Raw genomic sequence first — 21,532 nt, forward strand, 5'->3', positions numbered from 1 at the left:
AGCCTCAACCACCTCTGTGTCAGAGATTTGACCATGCCTGTTACTCATAATCAAATCCAGAATGTTTTCTTTTTTGTCTCTTTTACAATCTGTGTCACAAAACAGTCTTCCATTAACTCTAGAAATCCCTCCCCTGGCTTACTAGTCGGGATATTGCCCCAATCAACGGCTAATAGGTTAAATAATCAACTATTATAGCTGGTCCTTTTCTAATTTCCGCCCTTACCTCATCCCACAGATTCAGATGGGAGTCTATAGCAAAGTCCCAGTTATATTTTACTTCTGGAATGTTGTTTTGGCAAAAGGTGGTGAATGCCAATGTGAGTTGTCAGGAGGACAAATACAACTTTAACGGTGTTACGCGTGACAGTTTCTAAAGCCACCTGTGTACTTGCAACTAGTTAAAGGGTTCTATCTACAATTCTGCGCAGTTAAATCAGCATCGTGCAGCTCCGCGAGTCACGCCCACCCCCGCGGTGCAAAGAGTGAGAGTTTATTCAAATACATGATGTTCACACCACGCCCCTAAACAGGACAAAGCGCTGTGTGTAAAGTTTCACTTTCCCCACAACTCTCCGGGAGCTTGAGGGTAATGATGTTGCGGGACTGTACCCTGTAGTTCAGAGCTGTGTTAGGAGTAGGTGAATTGTGGCGTTCCTGCGCTGGCATTAAAATGCCCACAACAACACTTCTCCTCATGACCTTACTCATTCTTTCAGACGTTACAGGTGAGGCTGAAATGTGACTGCTTTTTGTTTTCTTTTCCTGCCGAAAATGTTTCTGTTAAAGCTGACTGGCTGAATAAATTAGGGTTGTAATGCCTCATGGTGGATGGAATGGGCTTTAAGGAAAAACGTTTGAAAAACAGTTTGTGCTAACACTACAACGGGACAGTGCAATTTGCTTTAACGTGTCCTGTATTAGAATAATACTACAATGGTGGTGCTTGCAATTAATAGCTATCATTGAGAAGTGCAGATAGTTTATTTTTCTGTTCCCAGTATTCTGTGTCCAATCATCAGCATATCAATTGGACAAGATTTCTTGCAGTTCTGCTTTAGAATAACAACCAGTGGGGTTCAGGGCATCACACAAACAAAGCACTTACTTTTTCTCTATTCGTTATTAAGTGCGAATACGAACCAACAACAACTTGCATTTATATAGCACCTTCAAAGTAAAACGCACCAATTAAGACAGTTCACAAGCATGTTATCAATCAACGTTTGACACCTAGCCACATAAGGAGATATTGGGACAGGTGACCAAAAGTTTGGTCAGAGAGGTTTTAAGCATTGCCTTAAGGGTGGATACAGAGGTGGAGAGGTTTAGGATGGGAGTTCCAGGGTTTAGGAAATAAGCAGCTGAAAACATAGCCATCAGTGGTGGAGTGTTTAAAATGCAGAAGTAAGAATTGGAGAAGTAGAGAGATCTTTGAGGATTTTAGGATTGGAGGAGATTATGGAGATAGGGAGGGTTGAGGCCATGGGAGGATTTGAAAACAATCAGAATTTTAAAATGGATGTGTTGTTGGGCTAAGAATCAATGTAATGTAAAAGCAAAATAGTGCAGATTCTGGAAATCTGAAACAAAAACAGAAAATGCTGGGAAAACTCAGAGTTAGCTCTGAAGAAGGGTCGTATGGACTCGAAATGTCAACTCGGTTTCTGTCTCCACAGATGCTGCTAGTCATACTGAGTTTTTCCAGCATTTTCTGTGTAAGAACCAATGTAGTTCAGTGAGCACTGGGTGATGGGTGGACAGGACTTTGGTGCGAGTTAGGAGGCAGGAAGCAGAGTTTTGGAGGAGCTCAGTTTTTGGAGGGTGAAAGATGGAAAGCCAGCCAGGAGAGCATAATCACCAGGGAATGTTATAATTAATGTAATTATAATAATTTAAAATTAATTACAGTATCACCCACATCTGTCTTTAATGGGCCCACGTTCCCTTGCCATCTCTCTCTCTCTCTATGTACATATTAAAACTGTTCCTGATATTGTAACAAACTCTGATTCTTACCTAAATCGGAAGTCGCAGTTTGGGAACTACAGTTCCCAGCAGGCCTCAGGACTTCTGCACATGCGCCAGCGGGGAATGGCCACGGCCGGACCCGCGCATTTCGTTGATTTCGCCGTCTTCAGGCCGGGAGCCGGCCCTGTGCACATGCACAGAAGGAAGACGTGAAACGGTGTGAAACTGGAGGCCCGGTGTCCTGAACAGGAGCACCGTTTGAGCGAATGTATCCCAGGGAGCAGGACATGGGGGGAGGGCAGGGAAATAGTCCCAAACCATGAAGGCGGCCACTAACCAGGCATGGACAAAGACAGGGATCAGAGATGGATCCTATTGAGTCAAAATAAATGACAGGAGCAGAGAAAAAGGCCCCAAATTAAAGGGCTGTAAAGAGCAGACCTGTAGCAAAGCAGGCTTGAGAGCATCTCAGAAGATCTGAGGGAAGCTGAAGCTTGGTGACTCTGTGCTGCAAACTGTAAGGGTAAATGCATCCTTTTGGAACAGATGCGTTCTGCTTGGCATAGCCGAATATCTGAAAGTGTGCTTGGAAGGTGTAGTGCGAGTGTACTCTGAGATCCAGAGGAAAGGAATCTCAGAAGGTGCCAGATCTGTGGAGTATTTCCAGTGTTTTATGATTTTATTTTAGATTTCCAGCATTGGAATTTGATCTCCATGTTGGCCTGCTCCTATCTATGGCGCATAGATAAGTGTAATGAATGGCTAGTGCGGTCATCTGTTGCTGGCTACTAAATTTGGGCCAATGTTCCAGAAAACTACCATGATACGTAAAAGAAATTTGTTGTTTTTATGTTCCTGCTTCTCCCAGTTTGAGTGAAATTTAAAATCCCACATTATAATCATATTGTTTTTGCTATGTTTTTCTCTGCTTTCCATATTTATACATTCTAGCACTATATCATTAGGATCAGAAGATCTGTTCACAACTCCCACCAGAGTTTTGCATCTTTTGCTGCTTCTGAAGTCACCCTGCCTGCTCACCTTTACTGAAATATCTTCTTTTTGCTTTGTAGTTGTTTCTTCTATCGAAATTGCTGCTCCCCCTTCCTTGCCAACTTCCCTGCCCTTGTTAAAGATCTTACAACCTGAGATATTTTGCTTCCAGTTTGTAGTGAACTTTACTGGATCATACCCTTTAAGATTTATTTGTGGTGGACTCACTTGTTTTATTGCTTATATTGCATGCATTCATGGTCAGGACTCTTAGTTGGATAACTGTCCCCATCCTGCCTAAGCTCTGGTGGTATTTTTTGCTCAATTTTTGTTTTAATCACACTTTTTGTTACTGATGCTCTGCATATTGCTATACTAGTAATTTAATATGCCCTTATTTTTCATTACTCCTGTTTTATTTCTCTCAGGCGTTTTTTTTTTATTTCCTATCACCTTTTTGTACTGCGAGTATTTAGATTATCTTTACCACATTGTTATATGTTGACCCTCGATACCAAATGTTCTTTTCCGTATCTTTATTTTTATTTGCATCCAAATCCTCCACTTTAAAGGTTTAAAGTCCTTTTCTACAGGATTATTTTTCCTTTCTGGTCAGGCATTGGTCCCAGCCTGGTTCAGGGGCTGCTTGTCCCAATAATACAGCTCCTTCCTGTCTCAGTACTGGGGCCAGTGTCACAATAAATGGAACCACTCCTTCCCAAACCAGTTGTCGTCGTCTTTCCTGATCTGTTTATCCCAATGGCAAATTGTCAGGCAACATTCCGGAGATTATCGCCTTTGCTGTCGCGTTTTTTAATTTTGCTCCTAACTCCTGACATTCCCCATCACTTCTTACGTTATTGGTTCCGACAGAAACCACAACAATTGGTTCTTTCCTCTTCCCTTTCTAAGTACCTCTCCAGCTGCTGACACCTTCTGGAATCTGACTCATGACAACAGAAGCTACTCTCTACTCCCCTAATTGTCAAAATCCTACAAATACACCCTTCCCTTTGTGTTCCACCCCACGTTGAGCTGCCTCCTGCTGCACAGTTCCATAGTCAGTATTTTGGCTGCCTTTCCCATAGACTTTTTCCTTATCCTCACAAGTAGCTAGTACCTCATACCTATTGGACAGGATCAGTTTTTGTGGTTCCTCCTTCCTTGCCTTTACTCGGTTCCCCTTCTTCATGACTGTCAGTCACACGTTCTTCTTCCTGTACCAGTATCTCTCTTTGTGATGTGACTGTGATCTGGAGTGAACTATCCAGATGTTCCTCCTCAACCCACCTACGTATTGGGCTGAATTTTGCTGCAGGTTTCAGGACCCCGATGTCGAGGCGAAAAGCCCACAATGGATGGCAGTGGGTACCACAGGCGGCTGCCTGCAGGCCCGCCATGCAATTCAGAACAGCGGGTGAGCTCCTGATCTTGCTGGCCCAATCAAAGGGCCAGCAGCTCTGAATCCTCAGCAGTCCCACTGAACCATAGAACCATAGAACACTACAGCACAGAAAACAGGCCATTCGGCCCTTCTAGTCTGTGCCGAAATATTATTCCGCTAGTCCCATTGACCTGCACCTAGTCCATAATCCTTCAGACCTTTCCCATCCATGTATCTATCTAATTTATTCTTAAAACTTAAAAGTGAGCCCGCATTTACTACGTCAGATGGTAGCTCGTTCCACACTCTCACAACTCTGAGTGAAGAAGCTCCCCCTAATGTTCCCCCTAAACCTTTCCCCTTTCCCCTTTCACCCTAAAGCCATGTGCTCTCATGTTTATTTCTCCTAATCTAAGTGGAAAGAGCCTACTCGCATTTACTCTGTCTATACCCCTCACAATTTTGTAAACTTCTATCAAATCTCCCCTCATTCTTCTACGCTCCAAGGAATAAAGTCCTGACCTGTTTAATCTTTCCCATAAACTCAACTCCTTAAGACCCGGCAACATCCTAGTAAATCTTCTCTGCACTCTCTCAATCTTACTGATATCCTTCCTGTAGTTAGGCGACCAGAACTGCACATAATACTCCAAAGTTGGCCTCACCAATGTCTTATACAACCTCACCATAACATCCCAACTCCTATACTCAATACTTTGATTTATGAAGGCCAGTATGCCAAAAGCTTTCTTTACAACCTTGTCTACCTGTGATGCCACTTTCAGGGAATTATGTATCTGAACTCCCAGATCCCTTGTTCCTCCGCACTCCTCATTGCCCTACCATTTACTGTGTATGTCCTACCTTGGTTTGACCTTCCAAAATATAACACCTCACACTTTTCCGCATTAAATTCCGTCTTCCATTTTCTGGCCCATTTTTCCAGTTGGTCCAGATCTCTCTGCAAGCTTTGAAAGCCTTCCTCGCTGTCCACAATGCCTCCAATCTTAGTGTCATCAGCAAACTTGCTGATCCAATTCACCACATTATCATCCAAATCATTGATATAGACAACAAACAACAATGGTCCCGGTACAGATCCCTGAGGCACACCACTAGTCACAGACCTCCAGTCTGAGAAGCAATCATCCACTACCACTTTCTGTCTTCTCCCACACAGCCAATTTCGAATCCAGTTTACAACCTCACCATGGATACCAAGTGTCTGAACCTTCTGAACTAACCTCCCATGTGGGACCTTGTCAAAGGCCTTACTAAAGTCCATGTAGACAACGCAAAGGCCTTACTAAAGTCCATGTAGACACTGGGAGAGGTGATCACTGCTGACGCAAATCAGTGATCTCAGAGGTAGATCCAGGTAAGTAAATTAAAAATAAAACATCCAGGGGGCTGAAGGTTGAAGGGGAAACCCCCTCTGGGGTTTGTTGGGGCAGAGGGGGCTGCCTTTCCTGCTCGCACTCCCCTCTTTGGGCCATGCAGCTTCCAGATCTGAGGGTCCCTCTTGGCTGCCGAAGGGAGGCTGTCTCCATGCAGCGGGCAGCCTCCTCATATAGCAAGTGGGGTGGGTGGGGGTGGCGGCGCTCTACCATCAGCAAACTGCTGGCTCAGTGGCCCCTAATCATGGCCTTAATAATGCAAATTGGGTGCCTGCCTCTATAGGGTGGTCACCCAAGCTGTACCCCAACCAGTAGGGTTTCCAAGCCTGGAGGATTGGCCTGGAGTCACCAGGAATTGAAGATCAACCTCCAGGACACTGCTGTGTGCAATCCTGGAGGATTACAAGGTGTATGAGGTGTACAAGATTATGAGGGGCATGGACAGGGTGGATAGGGAGCAGCTGTTCCCCTTAGTTGAAGGGTCAGTCACAAGGGGACATAAGTTCAAGGTGAGGGGCAGGAGGTTTAGGGGGATATGAGGAAAAACTTTTTTACCCAGAGGGTGGTGACAGTCTGGAATGCGCTGCCTGGGAGGGTGGTGGAGGTGGGTTGCCTCACATCCTTTAAAAAGTACCTGGATGAGCACTTGGCACGTCATAACATTCAAGGCTATGGGCCAAGTGCTAGTAAATGGAATTAGGTAGGTAGGTAGGTCAGGTGTTTCTCACGTGTCGGTGCAGACTCGATGGGCTGAAGGGCCTCTTCTGCACTGTGTGATTCTGTGAAAATCATCAGCACATTCAAAAAGATTGGGGTTTTTTTTTGTCATTTTCTTTGCACGTTTCTCTTTACCAGATATGGAAAGAAATATCGTAAATGGGGGGGAAAAAGGGTTGTTTGGCTGACAGTCAAGTATCATCCAGTTGGGTAATGAGCCTTTTTGCTTTCCACTAGGCATAGGAAAGTAATGTGACACAAGGATGGATGTGTTGGCTGACTAATGGCCAGAGCGTGGGGGCAAGTCATGTGGTGAAACCTTCAGGAATACAGTTAATCACGGTTGGCAGCCCTACCAGCCAGCCTCCTGCCCTCTGCTGGGAAACTTCCCTGACTGGGGGACAACACTGAATGACCATGTCCCCACTATTTTACAAGCTCCCTCCCCACTGACCAGGAGCCAGCAAAATCCAGCCCTGTGTGTCAGAGTGTCTCTAACTCACTGTCCAGTTCAAAGATTCGGAGCTGGGATGGCTCAAAATATAAACATTTCCCACAGGAATGGTTATCCAGGAAGATTTCACTGTCCATAAAATTATGCTGTCATCCTGACACTGTACCTATTCTATATTTATGTAAGGAAATTAATACAATTATTGTAATTTCCTTACATGTCATAATGGGCTCCATCCTACAGTCATATTCTATATTTATTTATTGTTCATGTAGAAGTTTATTTATTTTTCGTGCTAACTTTTTTTTTGTAAAAATATACTTTATTCATAAAAATCTTCAATCACATTCAAAACCATTTCAAAAACAACATTACAAGGGTACAATCCAGGTTAAACTTTTACAAAATGTATCACCAGGTGCATCAGTACAAACAATATTACAATCATTTACAGCCTTTCATTTTGATCTGTACAGCCCGAGGGGCTCTAAACAGTTCCCAGTCTCTCGGTGCGCTGTGGTAGAAAGGTCTTAGACAGCGACCCTTCCCCATTGCGCCTTTGCGGCAGCTGCCCCAAGCTTTAGTGCGTCCCTCAGCACGTAGTCCTGGACTTTGGATTGTGCCAGTCCGCAACAATCGGTCGGGGACAACTCTTTGTGCTGGAAGACCAACAAGTTTCGGGCAGACCAAAGCGCGTCTTTCACCGAGTTGATGATCCTCCAGCTGCAGTCGATGTTTGTCTCGGTGTGTGTCCCTGGGAACAGCCCGTAGAGCACAGAGTCCTGTGTCACAGAACTGCTCGGGATGAACCTCGACAGCAACCACTGCATCTCTCTCCAGACTTTCTTTGCAAAGGCACAATCCACAAGGAGGTGAACAACGGTCTCTTCCCCACCACAGCCACCTCGAGGGCAACGTGCAGAGGGGGTGAGACTCCTGGCGTGTAGGAAGGATCTGACGGGGAGGGCCTTTCTCACCACCAGCCAAGCTACGTCTTGGTGCTTGTTGGAAAGTTCTGGCGATGAGGCATTCTGCCAAATGACTTTGACAGTCTGCTCGGGGAACCATCCCACAGGGTCCACCCTCTCCTTTTCCCTCAGGGCCTCTAGGACGTTACGTGCTGACCACTGCCTGATGGACTTGTGGTCAAAGGTGTTTTTCTGCATAAATTTTTCCACCAGGGACAGGTGGTACGGCACGGTCCAACTACTAACTGATTCAATTTTAGTATTAAACCTGTTACAGTATTACTCAGTTTTATAGATTTAACTTATAAAGGCTAAGTGGGCTACACCATTAAAGTTAACAGTCTGGTTTTTGCTGTTGCCTATTTTGTATTTTCCTACATGAAGTAAGCCATTAATTGTTGAAGTGATGGAGAATGCACCATTCTGCTAAGGTGGATCCATGTGCCTTAAAGCCACAATTACTAATTGTTGTTAAGTAAAAGCAGACTGATGTTGGTCAATCTTTAACTGCTGGTTGGTCAAGTAACTTTTGAGACTGATGTGTTTTAAACTGGTCTGTTGCTGGAGAGTTTGTTTGTACATTCCAATTGAGTGCTTTTGTTTCTACTTTCATCTAGTGTGACTCAATATGCATAATCAGTGTTGATAGACAACTGAAGTATGAAGAACAGCATGTTTGCATATATACCAAGCTTTTATAATAGCTAAATAGAAGGATGCTTAATGCTGGGTCACTGTTCAGTGCATTAGCAGCTCATCTTTTCATTGCCTATAAAGCAACAGTGGCTATAAGTGATATGTTGGAAGCAGAAAAATAATTCTGTATTTTTATGTAAAGGGCAATGCTACATCCTGAGAACATGAGAAGGATCCATAGAAATGCTGTTTTCTTTCTGCTTTATGTTTATTAAAATCGATTCTGGTTTGACTGCCATTGGACAAACCCAATTGAAGGAGTCAAAAATAAAGAAAAAGAATTAGTTAATTTATTAATTTCTCTCTTCCAAACGAAACCATTTTTTAATTTGCTCTGGAACTTATTGTGGAATTATTCCATTCTCAAATCTATCTTTTTATAATTGGAGTGTTCTTTTGGGTGTTCTAAATGTAGATAAAGATCTCGAATGCTTTAATCATCATTAATCTATATTTGACCTAGCACTTACAGTAGTGCTATTTTATTCAGTAGATACTGACAGTAATGACACAATCTGTGGAAATTTACACCGTCTACAGTCAAAAGTAGTTCATGAGCTGTAAAGCACCTTAATGATGATCTGACTTCATTAACTTGTTCATGGTTGTGGGACCATAACACACACAATGTGTTGACCATATGTTCATCAATTTGGTTGGATAGCTCTAATGATTGGAGCTAAAGTTAACATCATAGAATGGTGTCAAACTGGTTCATCATGAGAAGTTAAAGTCAGCAGTGAAGCAATGAATGGAATTCAGATAAAACATTTAAGTAACAAGGAAGGTGTAGGGCAATAAACCATAGTTTGAGAATGAGCATTACAAAAATGTTGTAAAACAAGTTTATAGTGACTTAAAAGAAAAGAGACTAATCCCATTTTAAAAGCAAGGATGTTTAAAGCATCAATTAGTAGTGCTACAGAATAGGAGGAGTTCAGTACCCTGTTCCACAAAGATTCTGATCTCAGCCTTTTTGGGGAGCACTTACACAACTCCTGTCAACTGGATGAGAGAAACCTTGGCAGAGGCACAAAGAGAAGCAACTCGTTCACCTACCTTCTCAGCCTCATTGACAACTGGAAAAAGAATGGCATGGCATAATATCTTTCACCATTCTCTTCCTTAATTATTCAAATCAATTGTTGGAAATCAAATCAATGCAGACACCATCTTGTACAAGTTGACGCAATGTATAAAACAACTCAATTTTCACCAAAAATCATGTTTAGACCTATACTTGGCATATAAATTGATCCCTCTTTCCTGTTAAGAAATGCTATATTCGCATTAGGAGTCGGCCTCAATTTTTCAACTCAAATTTGTTTTACTCACTTTTTAAGTCAGCACAAGGGATCAAGCAAGCGATACAGGTCATGAGATGCTTGGGGGTTTAAGACATGCCCGCACTGCAGATCGCACATATGGGGAAGGGAAGTGGGTCCTCCAACAAAAAGAATGAAGGGCAAAGAGCTGGTTTGAAGCCAAAAGTTGTAATATTTGCTAATTCATCAAATAACTCTGCTGCAATGAGGGAATTCGGTGTTAAATGAAAAACTGGTGTGAGAGTGAAAGACAAAGGAATCCACCCTGATGAAGATGCCCAAGACCCAACTGCACCACCAGAACTGTGACCAGCCACTGGCCTGATCTTGAGTCGTCTATATGAAAATGTGTCTTCAAGTAGCGTCAGAGTGGCTGCATCGTCAACAGAAATGCAGTGCGTATATACACACTTAAGTGGGTCCAATCAAACCCTGAGCTCAGCAAAGATTTCAGAGCAGCAGCTAGTTTGTGTAGCCATTTTATGGAACAAAGATGTCTAGATTTGCAGCAGAAGACCAAGATCACTCGGAGACTACCAAAAGATTTCGATGCCAAAATGACCTGTTTCCAGCAATTCACCATCAGACAACAGCAAAAACGTGGGTACCCAATATGTCACATCGGCAACATGGATGAAACATCCACGTGATTGAAATGCCCATGAATTTCGATATGCCTAGCAATCGAACTTTAGAGTGAGAAGACAAGATTCACAGTGGTACGAGCCTGCATGGCCGGCGGAATGAAATTAAAGCCTGTGGTAATTTTCAACCATAAAACCATGCTGAAAATCAAGTTTCCCTACAGGAGCGTTTGTGCATGTCTATGAAACTGGTTGAATGGATGAGGTTGGAGTGAAGTTGTGGATCAATAATGTGTGGAATAGGCATACGGTGGCTTACTCATAACCACACTATGAAGCTGTGTTCTTTATGGGATCTGAATATATCCCATTTGAGATTGAGAGGTGTCCGTGAAGAAGTAACCTCCAAATTGCAGCAATACCAAGGGGTCTAACATCCATAATTCAACCTTTTGGATGAGCGCCTCAAAAAGCCATTCAAGGATCATGTTCACACTGAATGGGGATAGGTGGATGTTTGAGGGAGAAAACACATTCACCAAGAGTGAAAATATGTATGCTGCCCTGCTTGATGTTTTGTGTGGTTTCATCATCAAATCATGACATGCTATTAATGCACAAACTGTCATTGGATCACTTAAAAAGTGCAGCATATCCAATTCAATGGATGAAAAGGAAGATGTTTTGTTGTGGAGGGATAATTCTGAAACAAAGTGGCAAATCTGATTCAGAGTGGGATCCTTACAATGATGCTGTAGCCAAAGTGACTCAGAATGAATTTGATGAACTCCTTTGCATCGGATGTCGAAGACGATGAAGTTGATGGTTTTTAAAATGTTTTAACTGAGGTTATCCTTTGTAGAATTAAATTCAATAAAACATATCCCATTGATTTGCTTTGAATTACCGGTGTTATGTTTTTAATGCAAAATTTCAACCACCTCCACCCAATACCAGCGGTTCACATTTTATAAGACAACCATTTTTGGAAGGAGTTTTCGAGGCTTCAAAGCTTGACTTATACACCGCAATCTACAGTAAGACCAATATTAAAAGAAGGTAAATATATTCAAAACATCAAAAAGCGTTTATCAGTCATACAGACCAGAAGTTTTAGCCGAGCTGGCGGGCGCGTGCCTGCTTGAGCATAAAATGAAACGTGATGACATTGGGTGAGCGTCCTGATGTCATCGTGCACGAGGGTCGGTAGTGCACCTGCCGACAATTAACAGGCCTAATGCCATTGGAGTAATAATTAAACGCACTTTTTCCTGCCCATCCAACCTTACGGTTGGCAGACAGGCGAATTGGCCAAGCAGCCTTTGGATTTTTTGAAACCTCATCCATGAGACGGATGAGGTTTCCAACAGGAATTAAAAATGTTTAAATCTCATTTTTATAACACATCCCTGCTCATGTGACAGAGTCACATGAGGGGACATGTTTTTAACATTTTAAAATTCTTCAACTCTGTCCCTTTACAGCTCTGTGCCTTCAGGGAGCTTTCAGTGTGCGTACCCATGTGCATGCGCAAACTTCCACGCTCGTCGTCCTCCTGCCCCCACCCCAGCAGCACTCAGCGTTGCAGCACGTGATTCAAGCTGGCTGGCCATTAATTGGCCAGCCAGCGTGAAATGGCGGTCAGGGCCCCATCACAGGCGGCAGTTGGTTTCGCAACTGCTCCTGGGCCCGCCTGCGCCTGCCCGACCAGGTAAAAACCCTGCCCACAGAGTACGGACGATTTACAGAATGAGTGGCTTGTTAATCAATCAATATAGCAATAACTTGTTTCCCCACATACCACAGTTCAATGTATAGAGATACACAGTGCTCCTTCTCACAGAAGGTCATGTACTAAATGCCCCTTTTGATATAAACGCTATTTCCATTTGGAGAGGAGCAGAGGAGTTCTCCTGTGTCCTGACCAATATTTATCTCTCAAACAACATCATTAAAACAGATTTTGTCATTAATTTTATGGCTGTTTGTAGGACTTTGCTGAGAAATTATCTGCCATGTTTTCCCACATTACTACAATGACTACACTTAAGCACTTAATTAGCTGTGAAGTGCTTTGGGATGTTAAAGATGCTGTATAAATGCAAGTTTTCATTGGCAGTAAAGTGTTTTCAGAGACCCCGAGGTCACGAAAGACGTTATATAAATACACGTTCTTTGTATCTTTCATTGGTACCCAAGTACAATTTCTCCAAATCCGTCTGTGCTCCAGCAGCCACCAGCTTCAAATATACTTGCTGCTTATTTGTCACACTGAATGTTGGTATGAAGTTTAAATGTATTGGTGCACATTTCGAACCTAGGTAATGGATTTCCTAGACATAGCACAAAATTTTTTTTAAAATTTTTTCATGGGATGTGAGCATCACTGGCGAAGCCAGCATTTATAGCGTATCCCTAACTACCTTTGAGAAAGTAGTGGTGATCACGTGAAGAAGATCATATACCATAAAAGGCCTCCCTTAAGGTTTGGTCCATTCATTCAAATTGGCTGAAAATCAGGCAAGCTTTGTTACCTGCATGTGATAACATGTCTATTTTTCCTCATGCAGTGTGCCCAGGTAATCCTATATGCCCAGGTACTAACAGGAAACACTCTCCCAATAAATTCGCAGCCATTAAGAGATTAATGCAGTAAATTTAAACGCCACAGTGAAATCACAATGAATTAAACTCAGATGACACAAAATTCCGGTTATGTCAACATTGTCAACCATCACTGTGGCAGAATAGCAAATCTCATAGAACGACATGGATGATGAGCCAAAATTTCACACTGGTAACTCCAGATTAGCTGAACTTGCCATACGACTGTACTAGCCAATCAGAGCAGAATTAAACCACACAAGAGTGCAAAATCATGGAGCACTGGGCAAGCCACCTGTAGTAATTATAGTTCTGATAAACGTAGGACTGTAGCTTTAAGAATAATCCTAGGTTGTAAGATCACATGATCTGTGTAAACCAATGAGTTTGCAGCGTGGGGAACCTCAAGGAGACAGTTCTTCTTTAGTTATAGGGTTTGATGCACACATGTAGTTGCTGCTGCTGTCTTGTAAATAAAGTTAAATGTGTAAACCAAGAAAAGTTGCCTAGAAGATCAACTCTAACAAACTGGCGATGAGGATAAATCGGATCTGGTGCTGTACCTCCCCCAGCGATTGAGAGTATCTAAGTTCATTTGAACAGAAAGGAAGGTCTACACACCTGAGATGCCTGCATTTGGCAGAATCTACCCCTTTGAACCAGCCACAGACAACTGGTCTCAATATATAGAATGTCTTGCATTCTTCTTTCAAGCTAACAAAATCATGGGGGAGGAAAAGAGGAGAGCGATTCTCCTGAGTATTTGTGCGAACAAGACCTATAGTTTAATTCGAAGCTTGATGGCCCCCAGTGCCCCAGATTTGAAGACTTTCAGTGAATTAGTAGACCTCATTAAGGGACATTTCTAACCCAAGCCCTCTGGCACATTGCAGGCTCAGGTTCAATTCACGGAATAGAGCCCAGGTGGTTGACAGGGCCCTCAACCATGTCCAGCCCATCTCCCGCGCATCCGCCCTCGCACCTCCCTCTCCCTCAGGGAACCATGATAGGGTCCCCCTTGTCCTCACTTATCACCCCACCAGCCTCCACATTCAAAGGATCATCCTCCGCCATTTCCGCTAACTCTAGCATGATGCCACCACCAAACACATCTTTCCTTCACCCCCCTGGTGGCTTTCCGCAGGGATCGTTCCCTCCAGGACACCCTGGTCCACTCCTCCATCACCCCCTATACCTCAACCCCCTCCCACGGCACCTTCTCATGCAACCACATAAGGTGCAACACCTGCCCCTTTACTTCCCCCCTCCTCACCGTCCAAGGGCCCAAACACTCCTTTCAAGTGAAGCAGCATTTCACTTGCACTTCCCTCAATTTAGTCTACTGCATTCGCTGCTCTCAATGCAGTCTCCTCTACATTGAAGAGACCAAACGCAGACTGGGTGACTGCTTTGCAGAACACCTTCGGTCTGTCCGCAAGCATGACCCAGACCTCCCTGTCGCTTGCCATTTCAACACGCCACCCTGCTCTCATGCCCACATGTCCATTCTTGGCCTGCTGCAATGTTCCAGTGAAGCTCAACGCAAACTGGAGGAACAGCACGTCATCTTCCAACTAGGCACTTTACAGTCTTCTGGACTTAATATTGAGTTCAATAATTTCAGATCATGAACTCTCTCCTCCATCCCCACCCCCTTTTTCCAATAATTTATCATTTTTTTTACAAATATATTCTTTTCCCACCTATTTTTAAATTTATTTCGATCTATTGTTTCATCTCCACCTTTTAGCCCATTTCGATCCCTTCCCCCCCGCCCCACCCGCACTAGGGCCATCTGCCACTAGCTTGTCCTGATTGCTACCCTTAATGTCCCCGTTAGCACATCCTTTAGATAATATCACTACCGTCAACACCCCTTTGTCCTTTCATCTATGACATCTTTGGCAGTCTCTTCTTGGCCTCCACCTATCACTGGCCCCCTATCGAGCTCTACCTGTCCCATCCCCCTCAACCAGCTTATATTTCATCTCATTTCTATATTTCTTAGTTCTGATGAAGGGTCATACAGATTCAAAAGGTCAACTGTATCCCTCTCAGCAGATGCTGTCAGACCTGCTGAGTTTTTCCAGGTGCTTTTGTTCTAGATCACACTTGCACTGAAATGGCTGAAAATTTCAGTGCCAATATGATGCTAGGTATGTAGGGTGTATGTCCTAAAGACAGGCAGATCGTATCAAACAGTGTGTCCCATCCACTGTTCGCAACAGGCAGGGTACAAACCTTACCCAACCAGCCCATGCTTGCAAAACTCAAAACATAGTGTCCAACATTGGATGTAATGCCACGATTGGACAACATTTCCTAAATAATCTTCAGTGCACTAAGAGTTACGCTGACAACCAATTTAAGATTATCAGTTGGGCTCGCAGTATGGCATATTTGTGTGTACTGGAAGCTACATATACTGATTTTTTAAAATTCATTTACGGGATGTGGGTTTCGCTGGCTGGGCCAGCATTTATTGACCATCCCTAGTTGCCCTTCAGAAGGTGGTGGTGAGCTGCTTCTTGAACCGCTGCAGCCCATCTGGTGTAGGTATACCCACAGTGCTATTGGGGAGAGAGTTCCAGGATATTGACCCTGCGACAGTGAAGGAACAGCGATATATTTCCAAGTCAGGATGGTGAATGGCTTGGAGGGGAACTTGCAGGTGGTGGTGTTCCCATCTATCTGCTCCCCTCGTCCTTCTGGATGTTAGCGGTCACAGGTTTGCAAGGTGCTGTCGAAGGAGAATTCCTGCAGTGCATCTTGTAGATGGTACACACTGCTGCTACTGTGCGTCAATGGAGGATGGAGTTAATAATTTGTGCAAGGGGTGCCAATCAAGCGGGCTGCTTTGCCCTGGGCGGTGTCAAGCTTCTTGAGTGTTGTTGGAGATGCACTCATCCAGGCAAGTGAGCAGTATTCCGTCACACTCCTGATCTGTGCCTTGTAGATAGTGGACAGGCTTTGGAGAGTCAGGAGGTGAGTTACTTGGCTCATGATTCCTAGCCTGTGACCTGCTCTTGTAGTATTTATATGGCTAGTCCAGTTCAATTTCTGGCCAATGGTAAGCTCCAGGATGTTGATAGTTGGGGATTCAGTGATGGTAATGCCATTGAACATATGGGGGAAATGGCTGGATTCTCTCGTTGGCGATGGTCATTGCCTAGCACTTGTGTGGCGCGAATGTTACTTGCCACTTGTCAGCCCAAGCCTGGATATTGTCCAGGTCTTGCTGCATTTGGACATGGACTGCTTCAGTATCTGAGGAGTCGCAAATGATGCTGAACATTGTGCAATCATCAGCAAACATCCCCACTTCTGACCTTATGATGGAAGGAAGGTCATTGATGAAGCAGCTGAAGATGGTTGGGCCGAGGACACTACCCTGAAGAACTCCTGCAGTGTCGTCCTGGAGCTGAGATGACTGACCTCCAACAGCCACAGCCATCTTCCTTTGTGCTAGGATTCACTCCAACCAGCGGAGAGTTTTCCCCCCGATTCCCATTGACTTCAGTTTTGCTAGGGGTCCTTGATGCCACACTCTGTCAAATGCTGCCTTGATGTCAAGGGCAGTCACTCTCACCTCACCTCGGGAGTTCGGCTCTTTTGTCCATGTTTGAATCAAGGGCCCATGTTTTTGCAGACAGAACATATACTCACATCGTGCCAGTTTCAGCTAAACAAAATAAGTGACAGCGATTTGCTGACTCATTCCTCAGAGTAATTCCTTGACCAGTCAGGGTCAAGCTGCCTGATTTAAACTTCAAGCAATGCTTGGCAGTTAACCATCAGTCACCATCGCTGGTGCAATTTCCATGACAATGCTTCTACCAATCAGAGTCCACTTGCAAACCAATCAGCACTCTCTTCACATAGAGTTTAAATTGCTGCTTTCCCCTTATATTGGTATTCTTGCCAAGTGTCCTGATGAGTACAAGACAAAAAAACTTCGACATCTCTTTTTTCAGCTATACTCAACTTCTGTACTACCAATGACTAAAACAAAATGTGATCAAAATACATAAGCACTACTTATATATACCATCTTTGTGACAATAATATCACTTAGCTCTTGTGTTAACACCCAACCCCTGCCTGAAAAAAAAACACAATTAGTTTACATAGCTGAGAACAAAAAAATTGGAGCGTAGATGCAATTTTCAGAGAGTGATATAGTTTCAGCATCTCAGCCCACCAGAACCACAACTAATATACTGTGCTAATGAGACAGAAACCACTGTAGGCAACAAAAACTAAATGGAGTGGAAAATTTCGAACAAATGTAAGCAGAAAAACCATATAGGTTTCCTAAAAGGTGTGGTAGATCAGTTTTTGCTTGCTTATCAAAGTTTTGGCCTGTTGAGCATCTCATATTGCCCCTTTCACTAGTCGGGGTGGGGGTGAGAAATTTCTTTTGTGTTAATGTGTTCTTGTAAAGTTCCTGAGCCTGTTTTCTTAATACAGTAGGAAAGCTATTTAAAATAGATAGGTACAGACTGGGTTAAAATAGCACAAACACGAATTTAACTGCCAAACAGAGAAGATTAAACCAATTATTCCATGAATGGATCAGAATGTTTATTCTGTGCCTTCAAAAGGCCCAGTTTCAGGCTGATCCCTTTCCACCTTGGTGCATTCCCATCATCTGCGCTGATGCTTCCCAATTGGTTATCTTGTTTACACTGACTCTTTAAAACATCTTCTGTTGAAGAGTCATACGGGCTCGAAAAGTTAACTGTGTTCCTCTCCGCAGATGCTGCCAGACCTGCTGAGTTTTTCCAGGCATTTTTATTTTTTGTTTTGGATTTCCAGCATCCGCAGTTTTTTGCTTTTATCTTTAAAACATGTTCCAGGTGTGATATCAGCTCACTTGAAAATTGCCTATTGTTCTGATCAGTATTGGTTTGCAAGGCTCTGAAAGGATAATAAACTAAGAATGTTAATCTTTACACTCCTAGATTGGATGGCTTTGGCCTGCTGCAGCTGAGTGGGTTAGATTTTATGCTTCCCTGCCAGCAGGTTTGAGGGCAGGGGTACATGTAAAACCCAGTAAGTGGGCTTCCTGCTGCCTACCTGCCTGCCCCAACCTGCCTGAAATTTTGTGGGGGTTGCAGGGGAGACGTCAGACAGCCTGCCTATGTAGGCCCTTAAGTGGCCAATTAATAGCTACCGTTGGTATTTTCCCAGGGCGGGGGAGGCCCATGCCATGCAGGAAACGTGCCAGCTGTGGTTGCATGGGCTAGTGTAGGGCAAGGGGGAAGCTTTGTGGTTCCCCCGGGCCCATGGAAGGTAATCCCCAAAGCTCAGTCCCCCCAACCGTTTCTTGAACCCAGCCACCCATGCCGCTCACCCCCCTCGCCGAGACCCCCAACCCCAGACTTGCCTGGGCTGTGCAGCATGGCAGAACTGCCTGCAGCCCCAGCAGTGGCCACCATTCCCAGCTAGCACAGCTGGAACTGCAGAGCTACTAGCCATCCAATTGGCCCTCAGAGTCCTGAATTCCAGGGAAGCCAGGCACTGGCTAGTGTTTAATCTGGTTGGGCCTACCCCTCAGAAGCAATGCAGATTTTCTACCGGTTCTCCAACTGGTGAGCTGAGCCCGCATTAATTACATTAACATCCACCCATAGAATCCGTTTGGGTGGAGATAAGAAATAGCAAAGGAAAGAAGTCACTGGTGAGAGTAGCTTATAGGCTTCTAAGAGTAGCTACACTGTAGGATAGAGCAGAAATAATGGGGGCTTGTAAAAAAAAAAGTTACTGTAATAATTGTGGGAGCTTTTAATCTTCAGGTAGATTGGATGAATCAAATTGGCAAAGATGGAGGATGAGTTCATAAGTGTATTTGGGACAGTTTCAGAACCAACTAGGGAACTGGCTATTTTAGAACTGATGAGGTGTAATGTGACAGGATAAATAATGGCCTCATAGTAAAGGATCCCCTTGGTAAGAGTGATCATGACATGATAGAATTTCACATTCAGCTTGAGGGTGAAAAATGTGGCTCTTAAACTAAAGTCTTAAACTCAAATAAAGACAATTACATTGGTATGAAGACAGAGTTGGCGGAAATGGAATTAGAAAATAGGTTACAAGATGAGATGGTAGAGAAGCTGTGGCAGACATTTAAGGATATATGTCCTTAACTCTCAACAAAGATGTATTCCATTGAGAAAGAAAGACTCTATAAGAAGGATGCGCCATCCGTGGCTAACTAAGGAAGTTAAGGATGGCATCAAATTGAAAGAAAAGACATACAATACTGCATAAATTGGTTGTATGGCAGAAGATTGGGAACATTTTGAAACAAGCAAAGGATGACTAAAAAATAGAGGGAGAAATTGGAGTATGAGAGAAAACTAGCAAGAAATATAAAAACAGACAGTAAAAACTTCAAGTCATACCTAGCACAAAGGAAGATGGTTGTGGTTGTTGGAGGTCAGTCATCTCAGCTCCAAGACATCACTGCAGGAGTTCCTCAGGGTAGTGTCCAAGGCTCAACCATCTTCAGCTGCTTCATCAATGACCTTCCTTCCATCGTAAAGGCAGAAGTGGGGATGTTCGCTGATGATTGCACATAATGTTCATCACCATTTGCAACTCCTCAAATACTGAAGCAGCCCATGTCCAAATGCAGCAAGACCTGGACAATATCCAGGGTTGGGCTGACAAGTGGCAAGTAACATTCGTGCCACAAGTGTCAGGCAATGATCATCTCCAACAAGAATCTAACCATCGCCCCTTGACATTCAATGGCATTACCATTGTTGAATCCCCTACTATCAACCTCCTGGGGGGTTACCATTGACCAGAAACTGAACTGGACTAGCCACATAAATACTGTGGCTACAAGAGCAGGTCAGAGGCTAGGAACCCTGCTGCAAGTAACTTGCCTCCTGACTCCCCAAAGCCTGTCCACCATCTACAAGGCACCAGTCAAGAATGTGATGGAATGCTCCCCACTTGCCTGGATGAGTGCAGCTCCAATAACACTCGAAGCTTGACACCATCCAGGACAAAGCAGCCCACTTGATTGCCACCACATCCACAAACATTGACTCCCTTCCACTCCAGTGAACAGTAACAGTGTGTACCATCTACAAGATTCACTGCAGGAATTCACCAAGGTTCCTTAGGCAGCACCTTCCAAGCCCACGACTGCTACCATCTAGAAGGACAAAGGGAGCAGATAGATGGGTTCACCACCACCTGGAACTCCCTCCCTAACAGCATACACCACAGGGACTGCAGCCGTTCAAGAAGTCAGCTCACCACCTTCTCAAGGTCCATTAGGAATGGGCAATAAATGTTGGCCTAGCCAGCAAAGCCCACATCCTGTAAATGAATAAAAAGAATATATAAAAAGGAAAAGAGTAGCTATTGGTCCTTTATATGGTGAGATTGGGGAATTATTAATGAGAAACAAGGAAATGGCAGAGACTTTGAGCAAGTATTTTGTATCTGTCTTCACAGTAGAAGACACAAAAAGCATCCCAAGAATAGTAGAAAATCAGGAGGCATAAGGGAGAGAGGAACTTAAAACAATCACTAGAGAAAAGGTACTGGGAAAGCTAATGGGACTAAAGGCTGACACGTCTCCTGGACCTGATGGCCTGCACCCTAAGGTATTTAAAAAGTGGCTGCAGAGGATGCATTTGTTATAACCTTCCAAAATTCCCAAGGGCAAGATTTTCAGCTCAGCATGCAGGCTTGTGCCTGACACGCACGAGCATGAAATAGCACGTGATGATGTCAGGCGAGCGCCCCGACGTCATAGCGCAATCGCGTGATATTTCAGTTGCCGGGCGTGCGCGGGAGTCAGTGCCACCCGCCAGCAAGAGGGCTGTTAAGCCCATTAATAAATTAATTAAAGTGAAATTTTCCCTGCCCATCCAGTCTTATGGGTGATGGGCAGGCGAATAGGCCAAGCAGCCTATGAGGTTTCGAACAGTGATTATAAAAAATCATTTTTAACATGTCCCTGCTCGTGTGACAGAGTCACATGAGGGGACATGTTTTCCTTATTTTTGAAATCTTTATTTTTAATGTTAAAAATCTTCAGCTCCCTGAGGCGGCTCTGTGCCTGCAGGGAGCTTTCATTAAGTGCACCCGCTTGCATGTGCATATTTCAGCACTCGCGCTCCTCCTACCCTCACTCTGGCAGCACTGAGGCTCTCAGCGCGTGTTTCACGCTGGCTGCCGTTAATTGGCCAGCCAGCGTGAAATCGCGGTCGGGGGCCAATTGCGGGCTTCTGACCGTTGTGCAGCCGCTCCCAGGCCTGCCCACTACGCCTGCTGACAAGGTAAAATCTGCTCTTAGATTCTGAAACTTCACCATAGATTGGAAAACCACAAATGTAATACCTATATTCATGAAAGAAGTGAGGATAGAAAGGAAACTATTGGCCAGTTAGCCTAACATCAGTCATTGGG

General features: G+C 44.0%; 1 protein-coding gene across 3 annotated transcripts in view; it reads left to right on the forward strand.

The window, feature by feature from the left end:
* The first annotated feature begins 241 nt into the window (after positions 1-241).
* The window catches only part of LOC144680861 (interleukin-20 receptor subunit alpha-like), a 55,266-nt gene continuing 33,975 nt past the window's right edge, over positions 242-21,532 (forward strand). For 2 of the 3 annotated variants that reach the window (XM_078542334.1, XM_078542336.1), the window contains exon 1: positions 561-728. In XM_078542334.1, coding sequence (XP_078398460.1) covers positions 674-728 — 55 coding nt within the window. In that variant the 5' untranslated portion in view covers positions 561-673. Of the gene's footprint in view, positions 486-560; positions 729-21,532 lie in introns of those variants that run through there. The other variant, XM_078542335.1, reaches the window with a different exon arrangement.

The sequence above is a fragment of the Cetorhinus maximus genome, chromosome 5 (genome assembly GCF_964194155.1).
Source record: "Cetorhinus maximus chromosome 5, sCetMax3.hap1.1, whole genome shotgun sequence".
NCBI classification, from domain to species: Eukaryota; Metazoa; Chordata; class Chondrichthyes; order Lamniformes; family Cetorhinidae; genus Cetorhinus; species Cetorhinus maximus.